Here is a 24688-nt window from a genome sequence, read left to right as displayed (position 1 = left end):
GCTTCGAAACTTTTTGTTTTGTTTTGTTTTTTAAATGAGCAGTAGTGTTTGATTTTGAAAAAGGAGAGAGTGGCTTTCTGCTTGGATTGAAATTCTCCTTCCCCGCTCCCCCAGATGGGGTGCAGCAGGAGTCGTGCCCGGGAGGTTTCCCCTTATGATTGCACAGCCAGTCTGCCTCAGTGTACGAAGGGCCACCTTAAACGTTGGGTGGGTTTAATTGGAAGTTTTCTGGCTTTATGGTTTCTTTACTGAAACTGCTGTCTAGAGCTGTAATTGCCTGTATGATTTTTGAAAAATTACGTTGTTGCTGGAGTAAAATACGGACTGAGCTACCACTGCGTGGGTAGCTTCAGTGTTGCTGTGCTCCCAAAATTGTCACAAGTTTCTCTTTTGTGCAGGACAGGTGTTCTGAGAGTCTTTGACTTTGAGGGGAGATTTCTTTTTTTGAGTGGATGCTTCTTGCTGAAACAAAACCTTGAACTGTTGAGTTTACCTGCCGCTGCTTTTGCGGATTCTCATGGTGCATCACATGCAGCTTGGCCAGAGAGAAATCTGCGCCGCGTCGTGGGCAGTGTCCTGTGGGGCACTTGGGCAGCAAAGAGGAAGTAGGATTGAAATGCCGGCGGGAGGACAGACATCTTACTTTGTTGTTGCCCTGATTCGAAAAACATCTTTGGGTCAGTTCAGCAGGGGGTAATATTCTGGCTTGTGCTGAACAGTTTTAGAATGACTTATGTTCCCAGTAGACAACAGAGCTATTTGGCAGCATTCTTCCCTGTGGGAACGCTTTTTTTTTTCCTTTTTTTTTTTTTTCCAGGATCTACGTTATTTTCATTGGGAAATCATTCTGGTTTCAGTGTTTTTGTACAAGCCACAGAGCTAGTAACTGATAATGGCTTTTAGTTTTTGTTTGACTGTTGGCCTTACAGAATTCAGAATGAAAGATACTGGCTGCTATCACTGTGTGATTCTTGAGTTTTCCAAGGCCTTCAAACCAGGGTCAGTGCTCAGCTCAGAGGCAGCAGGGACTGCCCCCGACAGACAGGGTTTTTTAAATCTTAAGGAAGGTCTTTGAATCTTATTTCTCTCTGGTGCTAAGCCTGGGCAGCACGCACTCTAGCACCAAGCACAGCACCCTGGCACAAGGAGGAGGTGCTGGACACATGTACCTGAGCAGGAGGTGTGCTGTGTAGAAGCCCCCAAGGGCGATCCCCATCACCTAAAAAGCATTAGAGCCACAGTGACCCCTAAATTGTGTCCTTGTTGCCTTCTAGTGTAGAGTTGTGGCAGTTTTGTGTGCAAAATGGTTTAAAAGTACCTGTTGTCAACTTCTGTATGTCTTGGAGGAGCAACAGTAAACCTATGTCTTCTGTTTATTTTTTTAGATGACTTCCACTTACCTCTTGATGTTTTACCAGCTGTGACAGAGGCCCTTGATGCCAAGACGAAAGGGGAAGATTTGCACAAGGAGAGCAGACCTTTCCACTACTGTGAAAAAAAAACCATGGACCTCTCGGACAGTGACCGCCCCGTCAGCTTTAGCTCCACTTCCTCCTCTGCCTCCTCCAGGGACAGCCACTGCTCCTTTGGAAGCAGAATGACCTTGGTTTCAAACAGCCACTTGGGTTTGTTCAACCAGGATAAAGAAGCGGGTGCCATCAAGCTAGAGCTGGTCCCAGCCAGGCGATTTTCCAGCAACAAGCCACGTAAAAACTCCTCTGCAGAGCAAGAGGATCTTGAGGAAAGCCTTGAAAAAAGAATAAGCACACCAAGGAAAACAGAAGTAAAAGGAGCAAGCAAAAACTGCGCAATGTCCCTGGTCACGGAGCCCACCAGTCCCAAGCTCCTCTACGTAGACAGAGTCGTCCAAGAGATTCTGGAGACAGAGAGGATGTATGTGCAGGATCTGAAAAGCATTGTGAAGGTAGGTAGGAGTCCTGGTTAGCCTGGTGTTAACTGCTCCATAATGCTGTTTCATACATTGTTTGGTTTCACAGCAGGACAGAGGGACCTGATAATAGAGTTGGCATTTGCTGGTCTTTATAAATGAGTACAACATCATTGTTCTTGTGTGTTTCTATTTTTTATTTTATTAGCTAAATCTAAGCTCTTACTCTGTGTTTGTGAAGAAATAAATGAAAAAAGCATTCTGTAGTTGACAGCAGTAGTGAACAAAATGTTGTAAAGTCTTTGCAGTAATGTTTATTTTCAAGAAGAAAAAAAAAAGTACAATGCTCAGTTTCCTAGAATGTATAGCAAGAAGTAAACAGCAGACAGTTTGTTTGCCCTTTAAAATGCTTTATCTGAAGGGTCTCACTTATGGATTCACCAAATCCTGGTCCTGTAAGTTCTTTCCTGACATTTCCTCTTCCCTTTCATGTAGCTCACAGCTGCAGCCTGTTTTCTCCATGTCTTTGACCTGTAGTATTGAATATAGCATGCATATTTGTTGAAAATCCCTATTATTTGGCTGTTATATGAAGGAATTATATTTTCATTAGTACTTATTCTGAATGGGTGGCGCTAATAAATACTTGTAGCTTTTATTAGCAGCAGTGAAGTTTTTGTCCAATCTCCAGATGAATGGTATCTTTCATTTTCCTTTGCTAGTACAGGGAAAAATACAGATGAATCTTTCTGTGGATTGTGCTGATCACTTGTAACTGTGTCATCAGAGTCGTGTTTTCTTGTGTTGACAGTTAAGTCCCTTGGTATTGTTTGTAGTCTACATATTTAACCTATGTGTAGGACTACCCACAAAGAAGGATTTCATGGAAGGCATGTGTTTGATGCACTCTTTATAGAGTAGCTTTAGTAGCTGTATGAGGTCATCTGCAAAAGGAAATATCAGCCAGCTGGAGGCACTCTGCCCACCCACAGTTCCAACCTGCTTGGTCTCCCAAAGCTAAGGCTTTGCTAACACATCATGATTAAACATGAGTTCTCCCAGAGAAGGCTTTTTCTGCAGTACTTCATTGGTTTCTGTAGATGCTTCTGTTTCTCTGCCTTAACTGTTGCCTAAGTTTCCTTTTGGAGTGTTTAAGGTTGACATGCTGCAGAAGCAAGCCAGCTTCTGTGCATCGTCACCGTTCATTAGCCATGACCTCCATGGTTTTGGAAAACTTAGCTTTGTCATCCTCCTGTGCAGTAAACTATACAACTTGAGAAACTTCACACTCATTAAAATCATGAAACAGATTTTCCATCTATAAGTAGGGAGGCCAACAAGTGCTTGCAAGAAATACTTTAAGCATTGCTACAGTAGAGTAAATGTGGAAGTTATGAAAGAACTGGAGGCATTTATTTGTGAAATACCCCAGCATATTTCCTACAGCAGTTGATAAATAATGAATCTTAAAAGCTTTTTGTGGCAGTACACAGCCTATTTGTGAGATGGAGTGGTTGGCAGTGGGATGTGTCTTAGGTAGGCATTGAGGATCTGAGGGCTGCAAAGGAGCTCCTTCCCGAATGGTGAGGACAGTGGGGAGCCAGCTACCTCAGGCTGTGAATGTTCTTTGCTTGGTCTTAGGAGAGGAGGTGTAACTGGAAGCATCTTACAGAGGAACTGGTGGTATATGTTTCTCAGGCTTCTTTTTTCCACAAGTTACCTCAGCAATGCTGCAGTGGGTGACCTTATCAAGGGCCATGGTCGTGAGAAGGACGGCAAAACTCCACAGACTCTGTCAGAAGTGTCGCAGCATTACAGGATTTGATTGTCTGGACCTCTATGGCTTGAGGCCATTTAGTTTGGCAGCCAGCTGTCTGGTGTTGAGCCAACCTAAGACAAAGGAAGAAGGCTTGATGTATCTTATTTTCCAGATAAACATGGGTCAGATTTTGGTAGTTGGTTAGGAAATGGGATGAGAATAGGAAAGGGGGAGTTGGGGATGGACCAAATGACAACTACTGCCCAGGAAGCACGTGGGAACTGAAGAGTTAGTTACATGAAAGAGGGAGGTGTTGAAGGACAGCAAAATCAAATGAACCAATGCTAAGTGGAGAGAGAAAAATCATTAGAGGGAAAACAATATGAGGAAATGAGAGAAAATTTAGGAAGTGGAAAGAAGCTTGAAGGGAGCATGATGCTGTTTGGAACTGGAGCTGTCTAGAGAGTTTTGCAGCAGACTGCAATGCAGCAGCTTATGTACACAGCCTAAAAATAACAAGAAGGTGGTTTTGTTGTGGGATGTGTTGTTTGGGTTTGGGTTTTTTTTTCTGCAGGGGGAGGGAGGAAGCGAAGCAGGGCAACCCAGGTACAAAGAGCTAAAAGCTGAAGAGACGTCAGACTGAGTGAGCATGGCATCAGAACAAAAAGGGGGAAATTAATAGGTACTATTTTCACAGAATCACAGAATCATAGGGGTTGGAAGGGACCTTGAGAGATCATTTTAGTGGCTCTGTGCTGGGCTCTTTCAAGGAGTTCTATGATCATCTTGAATTAAGGGGCCCAGAACTGGACACAGTATTCCAGGTGCGGTCTCACCAGGGCAGAGTACAGGAGAAGGACCTTTCTTGACCTACTAACCACACTCTTCCTAATGCACCCCAGATGCCATTGGCCTTCTTGGCCACAAGGGCACATTGCTGGCTCATGGTCATCCTGCTGTCCACCAGGACCCCCAGGTTCCTTTCCCCTGTGCTGCTAATCCACCTGGTGGTGGGCATTTGCTGATGCCACATTCTCTGTAGACAGGGGAAACGTACTTAAAAAGAACACAGTCTTACTGTTATTTCCAGGGCTTTGAAATTAGTTCTAGAGCTAGAATTAGAGCTAAGCTATCTAAACTCAGATCCATCAATCCAGTCTTTCTGGTGTAAAGCCTGTGATGCACAATCAAGCTTTTCTGGGGGGAGGGGAAGTTGTGCGGTCTGATGTTTGGTTTTAGGTTTTGGGGAGCATTGTTGGGTTTGGAGGGGCGGGGTTGGCACTTTTTGGTTTCCTTTACATCAGGATATGCTTTAAAAACTGTTTTCTAGCCCATACAGCTGTTTTGTCTGTGGCCTGAAAGAACAGTTGAGTTATGGTTGTTTTGAGGCATGCTGCTGTAATTCTTGCACGGGCAAGCATTGTGACAAAGATGGAGCGAACCTTTCCATTGCTTGGTGTGTTTGATGAAGTCAACAGATCATATGATCTGTTAAATATATTTAAATTTTTTAATTAGTGCAGCTTGAAGCATGTTTTGGGCAAGTTTGTGATGAGAAATTGGATACCTTTGCTTCCTGCTTCTGTCATGCTGACAGGTGTTCTGGCCAGGGCAGAGCCTGCAGACCTCCTCCCTTCAGGACCCAACCTGTCCTTTTCAAGTAGTAATTTAGTTAGAAGAGGCATAAACTTCAAGTAACTTACTGAAGTAACTCTTCTTCCTAAGTAAAACGCTGCCTCTGAGTTAATAATAAAAATGTGTCTTACTCTTGCAGATCATAGGAGCCAGAAGTCCATATTCATTGTACAAATGCTTGTAGCTGTAGAGGACATCCACACTTAGCTAAATGAAGGAGTAATGGGAATGTGCTGTTATAATGCATGCATCTGTCATGTTACATTAAATACACTCTCACAGTGGTATCATTGTGTTGAGAACATCTAGATCCATTGCATGAACCTCAGCCATTTGATGTAAGAACAGTAACTAGAGGGGAGTGAAGCCTGTGTTATCAGTGCATTTCACAGATATTTGAGGCAAACAGAGGTTGACCTTCAGGAATCTTGAACGTCATCTGAAATCTGGGAGACTTTTTATGTGAATGACTTCTAACCTTCCATTTCAAATGTGACTCTTTTTTCTTTTTAATTTATTTTTTTAAACCATCCCTCTGGACTAGTTGAAATCTCCCTCCTGTGTTCTCTCCAGATCTTTTGTCCATGGCCCACCTTTTTTTTTTATATTTAAGACTCCTCAGTCAAGTCTTTTGCCTAGAAAGTTCCATTCTCCTCTGCATAGTCTTCTGCTTACGGTCTCCCACCCATCTGCCCTAAATCTTCATTCAGTAAATGCCATCTTCGACCTCGGTCAGTCCATATTATCTCATTTCCTAATGTGATGTATTACTTTTGAGTCTCTCTCCTGTGTTTGTAGTGTCTGCTGACTCCAGATCTCTCTCCATAGCTTGCTTAGTTGGTCTGAAAATACTGTCTTAAATAATAGGCTTTTTGCCAGGTCTGTTGTAGTTCTTCTATACCTCAGCTTTTTATTCAGTCTTTTCTTTCTTCTGGCAACATTTTCATCACCATTCCTGATTTTTCTGCTGCCTTACGTTCTGCTAACATTCAGTCTCCATCTTCTGGTGGGCATCAAGCTTTGTTCCTGTTTCCTCCTTCCCATTTTTCTGTAGGACTCCTTTGTGTCTTCTCTGCCCTGGAACGGCACAGCACATTGCATAAGGTTTGCAGAGGTCCAGTGAGACACCGAAACAACCTTTTTTCTGCTCTTGCTTCAGTGAGGCAGATCTGAAACAGATGTGACTGTCGGCATTCAAGAATGGCCTTTATGGGTCAAGACCTTGTGAAGCCTGACCTGAAACATGCAAAAGCCCATTGCTAAAAGTTCCTGCTGAATTTGAGGGGTCTCTTCCACTTCATTCCACATGTACCCTCCTCTCAGAATGGTCAAATATGTGGAGATTTGGAGAAAGTCTTCATTATGCTCTGGTCTGCTGCCACCCCTCCTTGAGATGTGAGGGTATGGTTCATGTCCCTGCTAATCAGCCTGGGGGTGCTTTGTCTTCTGGGGGAAAAGGTCACCAAAGTTTTTCAATGTGAGCAAAGGAAAAACAGGGCATTCTTTCTCAAAAAGGCCTGGGGGAATGCTCTTGCTGTAATCTCCTCAAACAACTGAGTAAGGAGGCAGGTTTCTGGCATGGAAAGCTTCATCCAAGGTGAGCATGTCTGTCAAAGCTATATACTGCTGCAGGGGGTTGGGGAGAAGCCTTGCAAGGGAAGATACTGGACGTTTGCAGTAGGCACGTCTTATGGCACCAGTTGTTAAGGGAAGCTCTTCTCTGTTGGAGTGTTATTTCTCCCAGGCCCCTGGCTCATGGTGCTGTGGTTAGAAGGTGTCTCTTTCTACATTTTAGGCAACTATTTTAAAAAGACAAATCTGAAGATGGCACGTACACATTGTCACTCCTTGCTGTGTGCTAGTGAAAGCGTAGCTGCTTGTGCACTGGGTTTTCAGGTAGTGTAACTTAAAGAAAGCAAGTTCCTCCTAGTTTCAAAAGGTGAGAATCCCAATACACCTAAGGCATCCAAAATGTTTGTTCTGACATTATATTTTGTTTCCATTTGTAGCCTCTTTTTCTGTTATTGTTAACCTATGCGCCTGAGGAAGGTAGGTTTAGATTGCTGATGTAAGTTGCACATAAAGATGTTACTTGGGAAGAGTGTCTTTGTTTTGCAGTTGGAATTCTGGCACCAACCAATAAGAAATGGTTTGAGTAGCAGAGCTGCCTGCCTTTTGTGAGCTTTTTGTAGATGAGAAGTTTCACAGGGTGCTTCAATGGAAACTTTATGGAATGCTGTTGAGAAGATAACTGCAATGTGAGAGGATGTACCTGTCCCTCCTGTAGAAGCATCCTGAATTTTGTGTCACTGCTGTAATCATCAGGCTGTAATGATGGCATTCTTCTGAGGTTTTTCATTGCTTTTATTTTATAGGGACCACTGATGTCTGGTCTGATAATTGGTATTTTTCTTAAAAATAATAAGGCCAGAATTTAGCATACCATAGCAGTGGTACTTAATTTACTTGTAAATCTTTGGCACAAAAGAGAGAATGTAGGTGGTGAGTGCCTGTTTTTTAGGCATTTTACTTTTAGCTTCCTTGTGAACTGTGTGATGATTTAGAACTGGGGCCAGCTACAGAACATGTCCCATACAGGAAGAGGTTTAGTTTAGATTTAAAGTAAGACAGTAATATTCAGAGTGAGATTCTTCCTCCTTTGAAATTTATCTTGCTGTGACACCAAAAAGCAGTTAAAAGCTGGTTAGGACATATGCTGTTATTTGTGACTCAGGATTGATCCTTATCCATTTAGAAAATTTGGATGAGCAATTTAAACTACCTGCAAACCAAATATGTCATCGCAACAAGCTTAACTGTGATTAGTATTTTGTAAACTTTTGAGCCAATGAACTTTCTCAGTCCTTGTTTTCTCATCCATGAAGGAAGTGCTGTGTCAAATTCTGCTTGATCCCCCTCAGGGAAAGCCTGGCTTAAAAGCAAGGAAAAATTTCTCCAATAATATTGACATATGGTAGCTGAAACAAAATTGTGCTTGAGGATCTCAGTACATATCTAAGAGGTCTTCTTGAAGCCCATGAAGTTTAAAGAGATTTACAGTAGTATAAATGGGAGTAGAAAAAAGGTCCCACTTAAAAGTACAATAAAAAAACAAAAATGAAAATCACACCTTCTCCCCTCTCCCCAAAAACCAACAAACACACTCCCCCCCCGCCCCCAAAAGAAAAAAAAAAGGCAAAATCCCCACAAAACCCCACCCTGTAATAAATTTTGAAGCAGCTGTATTGGAGAATGTTAATGTTTTTGTTTCTGGAGATGCTGTTTAAAGATCAGGACCAAAATCCATATTGGATATTGAGAGGTGAGGTGTCTAGTAACATAAGTATGTTACTGAACAGGCGTAAACAGCCATTCTGGCTGCCCTTAAAGAAATACCTAAAGTAAATCAGACTTCCTTCTTCTGAGTCTGTAGGACTGTTCAATATTCCCTGCAGACGTCTTGCTTCCTGTGTGTGAGCCATATTCAACATCTAAAGTGATGGAAGTATACACAAACTGGTGTTTGAGTTATAAGTAGCTTTAGGTGACGTTATTTCTGAAACTTGATCTTGGAGACTTGAAGATTTTGATCTTTGAAGATGTTGAACAAAAATATTTTGCCAGCTATGTATGCTTTAAGCTTTTCATCATCTGAACCCTTAAATGGAACCAAAACAACAGCAAAACAAAAGTCAAACCTTGTTTTTCTGGGCATATGAGAGAGATTCTGGGCTTTGGAAAAAACCGTTTTGTAGTTGTACAGTAGGACTATATTTTATTGTGAACAGCCAGAAGTAACCTAACAAACCACGTATGTGGTGAAGGCAACTGCCTGTGTTGTGGCATGAACAGGGAGCTGTTTGTAAACTCACCATGCAGGAAATATGCAAGGCCAGGGTTAAATAATACTGGTGCTATTTTTCTTCTTGTATCTGCACCATCTCTACTTGACCTTTTTTCTGCTAGTAATGGAGATGTTTGTAAACTAACCTCATAGGAAACACACAAAGCCAGGGTTAAATAATACTGATTTTTTTTCTTATCTGCATCATCACTACTCGGTTTTCTTTCTGCTGGTAACATCCATAAATATCTTTCACTCAGAACATTCCCGAGTATTTGAAAGACACAGAATGAAATGCCATTGTTGCCTTGTTTTCTCTACCTCTGCTTTGCATCCAGTTCCGATCTTACAGCAAGGATATAGAAACTTGTTGGGACAGGGACTGCCTTTGTCAGGTGATCGCCGAGCTTCAGCATGTGGCTGCCGACTGCATTCATTCGGACAGCGCAAACACGTAGCCACAACTTGGGGTTTGCTTTCAGGTCAGCTCTGTGTTTGGACAGCACAAAAGAGTGAGTTATACTGCAGTAATAAATGTCTCTAACCATACAGTGAACCTTTCTCAAGTTCTGGGTGGGTGAGGAGCGGCAGGGGTGACTGCTGCTCTTCCAGGGAACTGCAGAATTGCCTGAAAGCCCGACTGCCGCTGCTCTTGTCCTTCCTTTTCTTTCAGTAGGGTGCAAATCCCTCAACTGTGCTATTTGCAACACCCTACCTGCTTTCTAGATGGGAATTAATATAGATAAAAGGGTGAAAGTCAATCTTCTGTACCGGAAAGCTGTGTTCTTTTGGAAGCGGGGGAGCAAGGGGGAGATGTTGTTAAATAGAGTGGGCCATTTAAGAGTGCTAATGGCGGGCAGAAGCCTCCGGGAGTGAAACTTTGCTCCTCTGATTGCACTGAGGCAGGAGCGGGAGGTTGTGTCCCTGGGGGAGTGGGATGCATAGAGCCCTTCTGCAATTTGGAAAGTAGCAGAAGAGAAATCTGTTCACCGCTGCCCTGGGGGCTGCTGTTCCTCCCTGGCAGCGAGTGAGGGGCTCCACAGAGCCACAGGAGCAGCACTGGGAATGCAAGTTTGTTAGGGGGTGGTCAGCCAAACTGGGAGGAATAACTCCAAGAGCTGGGAGGAACTGTAGCTTATGCTGTGAAATTTCTGGTATATATTTAAAAGGTTTACTAAGAAACATATATATTTTTTTTTTCCCCTAGAATGATACATTTTTTGCAGAATGGTTTGTTTTTCTGTAAAGGAGTATCAAAATTTGGAGAGGTAACTTAAAACCAAGAAAAATTTCTGTGTTTCCAGGCAGACCATCATTTCTGGAATTTTATTTGCTTATTATAGCAGTTTCCATTTTCATTTATGGAAATATTTGACCACTTCTGAATTTTTTACATTATTATTATTAAATATTACTTGTCAGTGACCTTTGTTCTTCTAGCAATCCATACCTTTAAACCTGAAGCTTAATAAACAGCATAGCAGTCTGTCTCTCTTCCATTCTCCACAATACCATGGATTAAGGTTTAAGGAGGTAGCTGATATTTTTGTGTTGGTTTTTTCATGGGAAGGCTGTTTTGTAAATAAGACACCTTTTAAAAAAAGAATTCCCTTGCAAACCTCCCACAGCTATAAGCTTCCATTTCATTGCTGTTCATGTATTGATAATAAAAGCCACCCATAAGTCTCTGGACACCATGTGGTTACTCAAGTTAAGATGAATGTGTGTTTAGGATGTGTGCAGATTTTCTCCATTATGCTGTGTTTGCATTTTCTTTCTTTGCAAAACAGTGCCTTTCAGTTTCCCTTCTTGTGTTTTAAAATAAACATTTATCTTTTGGAATGTCTCCTTTAACTTGTAAGCATATCAGGATCTCCTTTAAAAATGTTAACATCCATTTGCCTTACAAATTGGGGAAAGTTTATTTAACAGGGCAGGGGTCTATAGCACAAGACTCAGGTTCCTCTCCTGGATGTTTCATACATACAAAGGCAAAATGTGCCTTAGCAGTTCTCTGTGCCTTGCTTGGTTCAGTAAGGTTATAATTGGACCAACTAAGCTGTGTTGTGAGAATTAATTTTTACATGTCCTGATGAACTTTGAGATTAATTATTAAACATTTTCAACTGGTACTTTTAAAAAAATTCTAGATTAATGGATGATGATGTTTGATGTCAAGCCTCAGTTGCAAACTTGGATTTAAAAATCTTTGGAGTGCTTGCTTCATCTGCCCAGCAGTCTCAAACCTATTGGACATCATGATTAATGTGTTCATTTTGCTGTTTTCATTACTGTAGCTTATATCTTCTGTGTTTCCTCTTCGCTTTAGGAAGTTGGTTAGATGGGAGCCTCACATGGCTCTTTAATGAAAGGTCAGTAAACTACTGATAACATTTGGTTTTGTCCCATGATCTCCATTCGCTCTCTGAACTTGCCTCTTGCTGCTCGGAAGTCCAGCAATTCCAAGTGCCAGCTTCTGGGAAAAGTTCCTGTAGCTTTGATTTAGCAGTGGCTGCTGGCTGGTATCTGAAGATAAACATGGGATGTGGTTTTAATCCAGAGGGCTGCAACTTCAATAATTTAGTGTGCTAAAGCATCTAGCTGGGATTACGTGTGATTCCCAATGGCTTACCTATATGGTCCACAGATGATGGGCAGTTTATGGGGCTTGTCTGTGTACAACCCCTGCATTCCCAGTTTCAGTTTATGAGCGCTTTGAGTGCAACTCTTTCAAATTATGGTTTGATTTAATTGACAGCCAGCTTTCCAAGGTGTCTTTTTAAGATGGAGGAGATAGCATGAAATTCCTGCAGTCAGACAGGGGAATGCTATTGAATTTTGATCCTGTTTCATTAGAGCAAAATTTCACTACAGCAAAGGCAGCGAAATCCATGAAAGCAGCATGGTCAGGCAGGCTGGCGGTTCAGTGCTGCGTCAACATGGCTCATGAGACAAAGAAAACACAAGAGGAAAGCAGGCATAGGGCAAATAGAGGACACAGAGCCCTATGTCAGCGGAGCAGGCACTGTGGGACATGTGCTTCATCCTACTCCAGTCCTCGGAGGGAGCTGTAGGGAGGAAGCTGAAGTGTGCATTTTCTGACACTGGGGCAGGCGCGGGAGGGTGTGCGGTGCTTGCTTTAAGGGCTCTGAAGGACTGAGGGGGTACCCACAGCTGCAGAAAGTGATGCTGCCACCTCCCAGCTGTGTGTAGTGGTGAGACTGTTGTCAAGCCCAGGGACCCTATGGATGAGCTCAGTGCAACAGCTTAGGGAGTGTTTAGGGACCCCTCACAGGCAATGTTTTCCAGGGCTAATGTTTTGGTTTGGCTCCTGGGGATATCTGTGCTCTGACAACTTGAAGCCCTGGGACATCTCCTGACTGCCGTGTTGTTGACACTGACATGCCCTAGAAACTTCTTTGTATAGAACACGTGCTCATGTTCTGTATGGGCACAACTGTTCAAGGGCAGTCTAAACCAGGGAAAGTGCAAGTTTTAGAGGTGTTAGGGCTCAGGAATTCTTCACTGCTAATTTCGGCTGACATATATACTCCCCCTGTGGCTTTGCACGCATGCAAGTGAAGCCAAGGGTACCTACTAGGAGTCACTGCTTCCCATCCTTAGTATCTGTACATGGGACGGTGTTTTAACATCTATAATATAGGTGAGGAACTCATGTTGATTATAGAAGATCTGTCACTCAGGAATAGCTGCATGAAAAATGATATATTTTTTCCTTTCCCTTCTCTAGGTAACATTTAAGTTAATACTTTCAACTTCAACTGTCTATGGAAACAGAACCCTGTCTATGAAAGCAGAACCCTGTCTATGGAAAGTGTAGGGAGAAGTTGGTCATGATCACCTTACTCTGAAGCGCTGAAGAGTGGAAAGTAAACTTAAATGTGCTTCTCTATTTTTAGTCTTTCTTCATAACATGTTCTCACGAGGGCTCTCACCATCAGTCTTTGCCCTTTCTACATGCAGTCAGCAAAATATTGTCTTACTGTATCACACCTGCTTTATTGCTGCTATGCACAGGCTGCATGTGAGCTGACTGCACGTGTGAATTGGGTAGCTCTGAGGAAGTTGGTCATAAATACAGGTGAGTGCGATACACCTTCCTTCACCACCTCCACCCAGGCCTGGGGAGAGGCTGATGCCAGAGAGGTGGCCTGCTGCCAGTTCAGAGACAATGTTCTTCTGCACAGACATCAGTGAGGAGAGAAAGAAGTCTATCATAAACCACATATAGTAACAGATTGTATAAAGCACGTGGATTATCTCAGCTGTTCCATTTGGAGGCTCACTGGCTGGTGGTGGGGGGAAGTGTTCTCCTTGCCCTTCTTCTTTGATGGCAGGGTCAGTACTCTGCAGACACGTGGGGTGGGTGCTCCAGAGTCCACCTATGCAGCCTGATGGATCTGTTTCCCACAAGGGCAGGGCTTTGCTCACACTGACAAGTAGCAATCTTACCTACAAGATACTGAGGGGTGTAAAGCAAATGGAAAAGGAAGGTAGGAAGTGCAGGGAACCAAAGAACTTTCTGCTCCCACTGCTGATGTGCACAGATGAGCCATGTCTCCAAGTCTGTGCTGTCCTCAGAAGGACCCTGGCTTTGGATGGTTGTGCTGTGCCCTGCCTAGTCTCAGATGGGTGCTGATATTTTGGATCTGTCTGTGCTTTGGCTGATGAGAGAGGGTTTTGGCTTCAGATGTCTTTAAACACCCCTGCTTTCCCTTTTCCACTACACATAGGAAGTGGAAAAACATGCTCGCAGCAATTTTTGTCTTTACTTAAGTTCCTGTTTGTACACGTCGAGAAGCAGCATGGTGGACAGCACAAGCATATTTTGATGTTTGATTTGGAAGCATCATTAATGTGCAACTTCTGTAGTAGAAATAAAATACTTTATGGCACTCAAACTGCTTCTGCAGCTAAAAATATGTCTAGTAGCTGAATACATGTATTTAGCTCTATTAGCCTACTAGTCTACTGAGTTACTCGCAGCCTGGGTCAGTGGTTGTGTTAGTTGTGTGGCAACTGGAGATCCTGGCTGCTGGGCAGCAAGTTCTCACCATCACAGAAAAAGAGTATTTGTCAGGTTCCCCAACTCTCCGTGGAATCAGTGCAGGTAAAGAACAGTGGCAGAGCTGCTTCTCCTACAGAAGAGTTTTGGAAGTGTGAGGAGAAGGGCGCGAATTATCTTGACAGGCTGGGATTTCTGCCTGCCACGTGGGAATATGCCAGCCTGTCTCTGGGGGGCTGAACACAGCAAAGGCTTTGACATGGGATGGGAGGTGGGAACTGGTTCTAGGAGGACTTGGACACACACATTTTCACTCTCAGAAGGATGGTTTCCATCAAAATGAGGCTGCCTGTAGATAGAGATGAGACCAGTATTCCCTGGTTACATAGAAAGAAACAGAAAAATACGGACGATGGAAGATGAGGGAAGGAAAGCATTCAGAATGTGTTAAGTTTGGCTGCATGAAATGTTTTGCTCCAGCCTTCTCCAAGTAAACCACTGTGCAGATTGTAGGACATCTGTGCTTAAAACAGTGGGCTTGTCGTTTTACATCTCAGAAGGTGATGGCAACAAAGGTATTGCCAACAATTATGTTTTAGGGAGAAGTCCCAACAAAAAGATTTGATATAATAGGGTTATAGATTGAAGGCTCAATCAGTCCTCGGATTCATATAACTGAAGGAACCAGAGCAAGAAAACAAATTTTATGTTTGGTTTACAACTGCACCTTTGTTTTGCAGGGTACAGCTGTACTGTAAATAATTGAAAAGAGCTGCAGTGAGCTGCTCTGACCAGAATTCAGCATCCTGGGCCACCTGTTGTGGATAGTATACTGTTTTTTGATCCACAGAGCTTTGGAATATGTTGCTGTAGGTGCCGGATAAATTCATAAATAAAATAATAAGGAAAAAAATAAAATCAGGCAAAAGGCAAATTGGTATATTTTATAATTACCTATGTAATGGGCAGATTTAGCGATGGAGCATGTTATGGCAGTTACTCTGTTGTATAACTGTTGCTCAGCTTTTTCTTTGCTTATGAGTGTGTGGGTAGCTTGGTCAGCGTGGCTCTAGCTACCAGGCTATCAACAGGACCTAGTTTATGGCATGTTTTTCTTCTGGCCTGCAATCTTTTCCTCAAAGTGGTATGGAAGTAGTATTTAGGTGACCAAGGATGCTGAACCATTTTAGTGGCTCCTCTTCTACACAGCCATCTGATTTGGGCCATGTGCATCTGTGCTGGGTGGAGGGGAGTCAGTCACAAAATATGCCCATGAGTATGGTACAGCATCTAGTAGTAAAAACTGCCTCAATGGTAGCACAGATCTAGGGGGTATCAGAAAACTGGGGTCTGAGTGATGTTAGAACACTGCCTGGATTACGTCCCATTTGGTTTAATATTACATATTCCTACTCAGGCTGCAACACTAGACATTACTAGAGTTTTGATAAGTATCTGCTTTTAAGTGTTTTTTGGCCAGACTGAGTTTTCCTGATCTAAGTCCCTAGCTCTTGAGCCAAAGAGCCTGTTGCTGAAGCCAGAGACATAGAGGAACTTTGCTTTCTCCTGCAGTCTGTGTTTATGCATTGGAAAATTTCCTAGTAGGTATAATTTTTTTTTTCTGGAATTGACATTTAAACAAATTTTCAGTCCCTTTTATGCCTGCTTCTTAGTAAAGGTGTATAGCAACACTGCTCTTTCAACAATTTGGCTTCTCTTTAGTGCTATCCATATAAGCACAGTCCTGTACTGTATATGGATTACTAAGAGCTTCTACAGTATTTCTTTCAGGGTGGGATAAAAATTGATTCCTGTTTTATGAGGTACTGTGGCTCTTATCCATTTATATATATATATATCTCTTTAACATTACCGTTACTCATTTTAATGTGTAATTTTAGTGTTGCTTCATTAATGGCTGACTTATTATCGTTCAGCCTGTAATCTATTTTTAAAGCTAAGTGTGTGTCTGTCTTCAAAGGAAATCCTGAGTGTCTAGATTAAAACGTCCTGCTAATTTGCATTTACCTTCTAAAGTTTGTTCATGGAAAAAGTTAGTCAATATACAAAGATATTTTGGCCCATTTTGTCCTCACCTTGACAGTATTATCTCATTTTCAATTAATATAATTACTTTCTGGCTTCTGAGGTTAGGGCTGTCATAATTTTGTTCCTCTAGAGATCTTTCTTGTGTGATTGTAGGGGAGGTAGCGGTACTCGGGATATGCAGCTTCCAGCAGACTCTCCTTCTGATGGATTCGGCATGATGAAAGAGGAGAACTTCAAGCCCTGTAAGGAAGGCAGGGCAGTCTGGCAAGGCTGCTCTAGTTTTTGAAGAGTTTTCAGGAAATAGGACAGAAAAATTGTGCAATACCATTAGTGCAAACCTTGTTCCGTAAATCAACCTGAGGACACTGGCATTTGGGTTTGTTTTTTTCTCCTATAAAGTAAGCTAAATGTTTTGCCATAACTGCAGAGAAGCAATAAAAGACTAATGAAGGCAAAGGTTATAAACAAATCATTCAGTGCCGACAGAGGGTCCACAGATGCTGACAAGAAACAAATAAAGGGAATAAGGCCAGCCGGTCCTCTGTTCTGATAAATTTCATTGATTTCTGCACGGTGTCATTTCGTTTCAGCCTGCCCTGTTATCTTGTAGCTACAAACCTTTCATTAAGGCCTCGGATGATAACAGCTGTTGATAGGCTGCAGGAGGTTGCAGTGACTACCATGGGGGTAAAGTACCGTTTGCTCAGAAATAATTAGGAAAAAGCCCATGGCTGGGCAGCTTTGATCTGCCTGTGGTGGTGTCCTTGCAGAGGGCTTTATATGCCGATACCGCATCTGTTTCCTGGATGAGCTCATGAAGACTTCATGCGAACACACGTGCTCTATAAAGCAGAATAACCAGAAGCGCCCCAAGTGCTGTGTCAGTGCAAGCGCTGTGCTGCTGCATTGGGTACTGACTTCCTCAGACCACTGTGTCAGGACTGTCCAATGTCCCCCTCTTTCATGTAAACATGAGTATCTGAAGCTTTGTGCTGCTGTGACCACCCTACTGTCAGTGCCACGTTAAAGCAGTTTGGGTCTAGCTCGGGTGTCCCCTTACACATGTAATAGCAACTTAAACATGTCTGGAGCTGTCAGAGGGGCGCAGGCCTCAAGCCAACAATATTAACAAAAGTAGGAAGGTAAACATGAAAGCAGTACCCTGAGATAGCAGGTACCTCTGAATCCCAAGCATCTTAAGCAAAACACCCCCTCCCTTTACTCTAGCTAAGCAGAGATCCAACCACTTGTTTCTGTTATGTTTCTGATCTGATGCTGGAAGAAGAAGGGGGCCTTGAAGCACAGTCTTAAGGAATTTTTAGCACACAGGAGCACAAACTGTGCGTGTGTGGTATAACCTGACACTGGCATAGGCTGTGGGAATGCTGGAGAACTGCCAAAGCACCTGCAGGCTGCTGCTTGGCAGGGCTGCTAGAAAGCCCGTAGTTCCCTCTTCTTTACTGAGAGCTGGTAAAGGACTGAGAAGAAAATGCGTACGTGGAGGAAAAACTGGGATAAGAGGACAAAAGAGGCACAAACCAGGTCATGTTTGCAACTATTTCAACAATACTGGAAATGACTGTGGACTGTTTCTTATTTTAAAGAAACCCCAAGCTCCTGCCATGCCGAGGTGAATGAATCTGAAAGGAACTCCTCTTTTGTTCAATAAATACATTGTATGGAGGGGCTTACTGGAAGTTTTCCATTCCTCTGCAACCTACCTCATCGTACCAACTCGGGCTGCTGCAGTGCTCCTGCAGTGCTAAAAGTGGTTTCAGAGGATTACAATGCCACTAGAGCTTTTCTGTTCTTTGCTTTTACATGCAGCTTTGCATTAGTGGGCAGAAAAGGTTAGTTATTTACTGCCACCCCTGGAGCAGTCCTGAATCTATCCGCCTTTGACCTAGCATATTGCTTGCTGCTGTCCTGTCTGACTCACCAGCTTGAACCTCTTACTCTTCTGCAGCTTCTGAGTATAAATAAAAAGCCACGGACAACTTCAGGGAGTCACAGGGATGTGGTTCCAATGACTTACTGCACAAATACATTTCAAGGACAGGCTTGGGCTATGAGACCACTGTCAGCTAAGAGAGAGAGTACAGGATACATGCCATCACAGAAGAGATGAGGTGCCTCTTCGAGGACCTTCTGGCTCGGCTGCCCACAGCTGCTTGTTGCTGCTCTAAAAGACACAGAGATTGGCTTGGAATAGGCTTGCTTGATTGCTTTTCCTTGATAAAAGATACTGAGTTTGTGGGTCTGTGAGGGCCACCTTTACCTGAAGGTGTTGGATTATTGTGCATTAGGATGAGGTGGAGGGGTTAGGAGATCCTGATGGTGCCTAAACCTGAATCTTGGTTACACCCACTACTCTGCTGGCACTATTTCAGTTGGAAAGAAAAATAAGGGGATGGAGACTTGAGTGCCGCAATTCTTAACCTGCTTTATGGGTGCCCCTAAAATGTAAAAGTCAGATGGTTAATCTAACCTCTTTGTCTTTACAGGATTTACACAGAAAATAAATCTTGGCCAATGTATGTGTTCTATAATGCTTTCTTCTTTATGACTCTGGAACACAGTTATATTTTAGAAGTTTTCATGGTCTCTTTGACGTTTTGCAGGGCTCCTTTCTTGCAGCACCGTGGAATGCTGTGTTGCTTTTGGGAGGTTGCCACACCACGTTGTCTAGCCCCAGGCTAAGGGATTTTATTTATTTTTATTTTGCATTGTTTCAGCTGTTTTCACTTGTACTTTATTTCCATCCTCCAGCAGAATTTCTTCACAAATGCAGCAGCACATTGGGTTTCTTGGTTTAGGAGTTGTAGTTAGTTAAACAGCCTGCTGGATTTGTTTGCCTTTATCTGAGAAATGTTAATACTGCAGCAGCCGCAGAATGAAAGGTGACACTTCAGGAGCTGAGCTCTTATCAAAGCAAGCAAAGAGATGGGAAAGCTGTTCTCCTGGAACACCGCTGATGGGAGTTTTTTCTAGCTGGCTCATTCTTAACACTGTCACGTTTGTAAATGCAAAAGGAAATCTTTGCTAGAGCATATAGCAATGCCCTTTGCAGTGTAACTGTACGTGTGGCTACATTGCACACAGATACATACGTTGAGACCTGTCATCTACAAATTGTGCATTGTTGTCTTAACTATGGTTTTTAAAACAACAGATTTGTAGTGGTTGATTTCCTGAGCCTGTGTCACATGTATGCTTTCTGCTCTTTATTATATAGGCTTTCTGTTACTTAGAACTGCATTAAATTGCATTCTTCATCTCTTATTTTTATATTTTTTTGTCTTTGAGCCAGTTAAATGATCAATTAAACTGTCACTGTGAAGGTAATCCGAATACATTTGTATGTCAATACCAAGAGGAAAGTTGGCTGTCCTGTCTAAGGGCTATAGCTTAGCATTCAGTCTTTTGTTATTTTCTTGGTTTCAGTGAACAGATTAAGTACTGTTACCTTTCATAATGGAGTGACTGTTCACAGAGGGGCTACTGCAGGCTTTACTGTAATAATAAGGTGAAAATGATATGAAGAAGCTCATCTTGTATGGTAAAGCATAGCTCCTCTTACTCATCTAGAAAGGGATGAAACATCTGAAGACCTCTTTTAATTTCTCTTGTAGGATTACCTCGACTGTATTACTGACCAGATCAAGCTCTCCCTGGGGACAGAAGAGCGATCAGCCCTGTTTGGAAACATACGGGATATCTACCGTTTCAACAGGTAAATTCATATTGAATGGAATGAAAAAAGTTCCATAACCTGTGTTAATGGGGAGGGAGCAAGCCAAGAAAATACTCTTTTATCCCTTTCATGCAGTCAAGCTAGACAATTTCTCAATGTATATATCTTTTATTTTCAGCAGGATTATTTCACTGAGGTCATATATTTTAGCTGTTTGTTTTATGACTCAAATGTGGTCTTGATTTACTTTTTTCATGTTGGATATTTCTATGAATTTGAGCCTAACCTGTCCTGTGCCCTAACTGAGCCTAATGGAAGACCACTGTGAATGGAATTCTTGCCTTACTGAAAAGAGGTCACTTTATTCCTTCTAGATTGGGGCCTTTTGGATCTTGATACACTTCAACCAGATCAGGATTTTGTAGTGTTTTATACTACCAGGGATTCCCTGAATTTCTCAAAACTGTGTTCAAGTACTTTTCTATTTATTGAAGGCTTCCGTTCAAGGTCTTGACAGCCTTCTCTCAAAGTCTGCAGAAGGATTCTAGTGTATACTGGGGGGCTAAAGTAAAATTTCTTGCTTATATAGCTAGTGCCACATTGTGTGGGACCTCTGCAATATGTGCAGTTTTAGGACCTCTCTTGCTACTGCTACTTTCATCTAAATCCACTGTTACTATAGGAAGAATTAACTTCTTCAGGTTTTCTTTAAATGCTGAATGTTTAGTCAAGGCAAGAAATACGTTGGCATAAAGTTCTCACATCTTTCATGTCCCATCATGCCTGTAAAAGTTCTCTTAGCTTTGCTGTAGTTGACAAAGCATCTCCCAAAACACTGTGTTCTTTGAGGAAAAACATAATTTAATTGCATCAAAAGAGGCCTCTGAAGTGGAGTAAAGTCAAAGAGCATCTTCAGTGTTTTTCCATCATCACGGAAAGTTAAAGTGCTTCAGCTGCTGGATTGTTGTTTAGTATCTAAGGGAGGAGTAGGCGTGGATCTATTCAGAACTTGTGGACAAAGGTGAAACCTAAAATCTTCTCCTGAAACTTAAAACAGCTACTTCAGAATAATGGAAATACACTTAACTAGTAAACTACTATATCCTGCTTCAGCTACAGCAACTGATTTGACTGAATGTGTAACATGATGGAAAATACATTGTGGTATCCTGATCGTGTGTTTCAGAGGCATGAGACAATAATTGTAAGTTTACAGCTTTCTGGAAGCCACAGAATGGAGAGAAAAAAAAAACCAACCAGTCCTGGCCATTATATTTTCTGGTCCTTCAGAAGATGTAGAAATGGCAGACTTGGTAGCTAGGACGCCTTTATACGACTGTCATTGCAAATATTAGCTAATAAAAATACCTACAAGTATGATCAGTCATTGTGTTGAATAATCAAGTTGAAAAAAAAGAATTTAAGAAATTAAAAAGAAACAGGCAACAAAAAAAGGCGGGGGGAAACACCACCCCCCCAGTAATTTTTGGCAGCTTTGAGATAGATATGTTACTGTTGTTAAAACTCACTGTAAAGTTGTCCAAAGCTTCTAGTAATTTACTAAAGTATTTCAGGCCTTCTAATTTAAAATTCTGCATGGAAATTCAGAGCTTTTAAGACTGAACACTCATTTTTAGATCCCACTATAGCTTCAGGGATTAAGTTCCCTCCTGTGTGAAACTTGGCAAGTTGCTTCTGGGTCCTAAACATACTCTAGAGCCTTTTTATTTATTTTGCATTTGAAAAAGGTCCATTTGGCAGTTCTCTCTTAGTAGTTTCAGATGCTTTTTGTGAACATGATTTTATAGTTTCAGAATTACCTTGTTTTTCTCGACTTTGAATTTGACCATTAATCTATGACCAAACGTTGTAGTCTTGGGGTTTTTTGGGACTTCGTATAAATCTGAGAAATTTCCTTTCAGCAAATAGGAATTTTCAGCTAAGCCACTTAAAGTTTTTAGATGTTGTGTTGGCTAGCAGAAATGACAGTCAGGATGGTAACTGCTAGACCTGTGACTACTACCACTTTTTGGAAAGCTGTTTCCTAAAATAGAATCACTGGTCCTGCTCCATCTGTTTGGAAAAGCTCCCCCACATTGTATTTATTTGGAAGGGGGAAGTGTCCTCTAAGTCAGCATTTTCTGCTGTTCTTTCTTGGCCTCCTTTTGAGATTCTTTGCCATGTCAGTTTAGGATCAGATTTTCTACCTGACACCTTGACTTGATTCTGAACTCTGCATAGAAACGTGCTCAAGTTTGGTAATTCCGACAATGCTCAGATGATCTTAGGAAAAGCCAAGATGAAACCTTTGCTGCTGACACAGATCATCCTGCACAGTCCTTGTCCATCAGTGATCACTTGAAGCATGCAAAAACAGGGCAGGACCATTTTCTGTAACTGCTGTATTCTGCAGTTCCTCTGCTCTGAGCTTCATGGTGATAAGAACCAGGTTTTTGTCTGGAGGAGCCTTTGTAAAACCTGTTTAAAGCTCACCTTTAGTGAAAAAGTGGTTTGGGTCTGGGGGTTTTTTTTGGTTTGGTTTGGGTTTGGTGTTTTGTTGAGGTGGGTTTTTTTTTTTTAGTGGTTTGTTGTGTGTTTTGTATTGTGGTTTGTTTTCCCCCTGAGTAGAAAGAAATGAGCCTTAGCCACAGGATTTTGATGTCAATGAAGTTATACCAAGGCTGAATTTCTCTCAATTGTTTTTCTCTTTTTAGTGAAGATCTGAATTTTTCAGAGCTATTTTTCTAGACCTGTATATGGTGAATGAAGACCAGATTGTGCCTGCTGTGTCCGTTTTTGGTTTGAATGCTGTGATCTGTCGGGCATTGAGAGAATGAAGTTTTTCAGAGATTCTGTTACTTTAGCATTTATGGCTAGACTATGCAGTACTTGGTCATCAATGGGTTTGGGGTGTTTTTTTTGTCATGGGTTCAGGACAGACCACTTCCTGTGTCTTTCCATTCCTTCCATTCCACTGAATTTGTCTGTCTGACATCCTGTCATTACCATCTCTCACTCCAGTTCAAAGTGGAGGAGAAAAATACTTAGTTTTAAATGGTGTGGTGATGGCATAAAATGACTAAAATGTAAGAAGCCCCCCACCTGAATTGTGTGTCTAATTATGGTGGTTGTTTGCAGACTTACAAATCTGTTTCACTCTTGACTTTCTGTGGTCAACAGCTTGATACTAAACCACACTTTGTCCTGTTGAAAGTTTTCACCCATGGGGGGAAGAGAAGTGTATTGTCTTTTAAAATAATTCATACTCCAAAATATCAAAGCATCCTAAAAGACATTGTAATGAGACTGTTATTCATGGACTTGAGAAGGTAACGAATGGGCTGTCTGAAAAATTGTCAGTCTTGTTTTTGCTTACTTCTCTGATCCCAAAGGAGTTAGCATTAACTACTGAATACAATCCTACAGATTCAGTTTTTTCCATCCCATAATAACCCAAGCTGTATAACTCAGTATGTGGTCTGAAATGGCACTGACACTTGCAGCATGCTTCTATCAGAGTCTTGTTAACCATTGAGCTGCAAGAGCACGGAGCTTCTCTAACGATGCTCCCTCATGCTGCCTTCCTGCCAGGGTGGTTGGCAGAAGCAAGTTGCAGATCGCTGCAGTACTGTCCCTGGGCAGCCTAAAACCTCTGGAGGTTCAGGTGAAGGGGACTAATGCTTTTCTCTCTTGATTCTTTGGTCTCCTGTCAGGTACTTAGATGTAACCTGTAATAATGTCCCTGTTTTTTCTTGTGTCAGCTTGGTATTATAGGGAATTTTTATTTTTTAAAATTTTTTTCACAATTCCAGGGCATGCCAGATTTGTTATTTGTGCAGGGGTAGGCTGCTCTTACCATTCCCATTCTTAACAGTGGGGTGAGAGAGAAGAGAGTGTGGTATGGGTAACAAAATCTTTCAGAGCAAAGCCCTTATAGTATGGGTTTGGTCTAAAGACATAAGCCACTGGCATATTTACCGCATGAACTTAGACTCATGGCAGGAATATATGAAATCTTTTAAGTCCTGTATAACTGTATCCTCTAGGAAAAATAATGTGGTATTACAGGAGACTGGCAGGAAAAAAATGGCAATCAGGGTGCTATGTACTAAGGATTGGGAGAACATCACCTGCAGGACAGTGAGAATCCTCTGAGCCTGTTCGGTGTTTTGGATGCTATTCCCAAAGCTTGTGAGGAACACAGTCATTAAAACTAGTGGTCGTGGTCATGTTTGCTACAGCTTGTTTCTTTTGCTGATGTAAAAGAGCTTCATGAGTGTAGGTTAGCAAGCAAGGGTGATATTTTTCTTACTTTTTTGATAAGGGGAGGTGTGGAAGTTAAATTATTGCTGTAGGGTGGTTTAGTTACCATGAACCTAGAGGTCTTTGTCTGTCTTTGTTCCTTGTGACCAATTGCTAATTTTTTCCTTTCCTTCCTCCAGTAATTAGAGAAGCAAAGAACAATTCAGGAAACTTCTCTGGTTTACTCCTTTTCTTACAGAGGGAAATTGTGCCTGCTTAGAGGGGAAAAGGGTAGCTCCCTAGATATGGGCATAGCAACTCTTATGCAAAACTTGTTCAGGGAACCAGCTGTGAACTGGGAGAAAAGTTGTCTTAAATGGAAAATCGTCTGATGAGAGGGGGGTGGGGGGAGTTCTGTCAGGGAACAATTTGGCAGAAAACTCAGTTTCTTCTCTCATTTTTCTGAGTACATCTTTCAGTAAGACTAAAGGTGATTTGGATCAAGGAGAGACCGTTGAGGTTTTCTTCTTCTGCTTCAGCTCTTATTTTCA

At 42.1% G+C, this 24688-nt stretch overlaps 1 protein-coding gene across 2 annotated transcripts in view; it reads left to right on the top strand.

The window, feature by feature from the left end:
* Positions 1-1459: 1459 nt before the first annotated feature.
* The window catches only part of PLEKHG1 (pleckstrin homology and RhoGEF domain containing G1), a gene marked incomplete at its 3' end in the record, with an annotated part of 50265 nt that continues 27036 nt past the window's right edge, over positions 1460-24688 (top strand). For both annotated transcript variants that reach the window (XM_084261646.1, XM_084261645.1), the window contains exons 1-2: positions 1460-1924; positions 19834-19934. In XM_084261646.1, the coding sequence (XP_084117772.1) occupies positions 1505-1924; positions 19834-19934 (521 nt within the window). In that variant the 5' untranslated portion in view covers positions 1460-1504. The remainder of the gene's footprint in view (positions 1925-19833; positions 19935-24688) is intronic.

This window comes from Gallinula chloropus, assembly GCF_964237585.1.
Source record: "Gallinula chloropus genome assembly, chromosome: 3".
NCBI lineage: Eukaryota > Metazoa > Chordata > Aves > Gruiformes > Rallidae > Gallinula > Gallinula chloropus.
The sequence above is the reverse complement of the archived record's forward strand: the minus strand, read 5'-3'. Positions and strand labels throughout refer to the sequence as shown.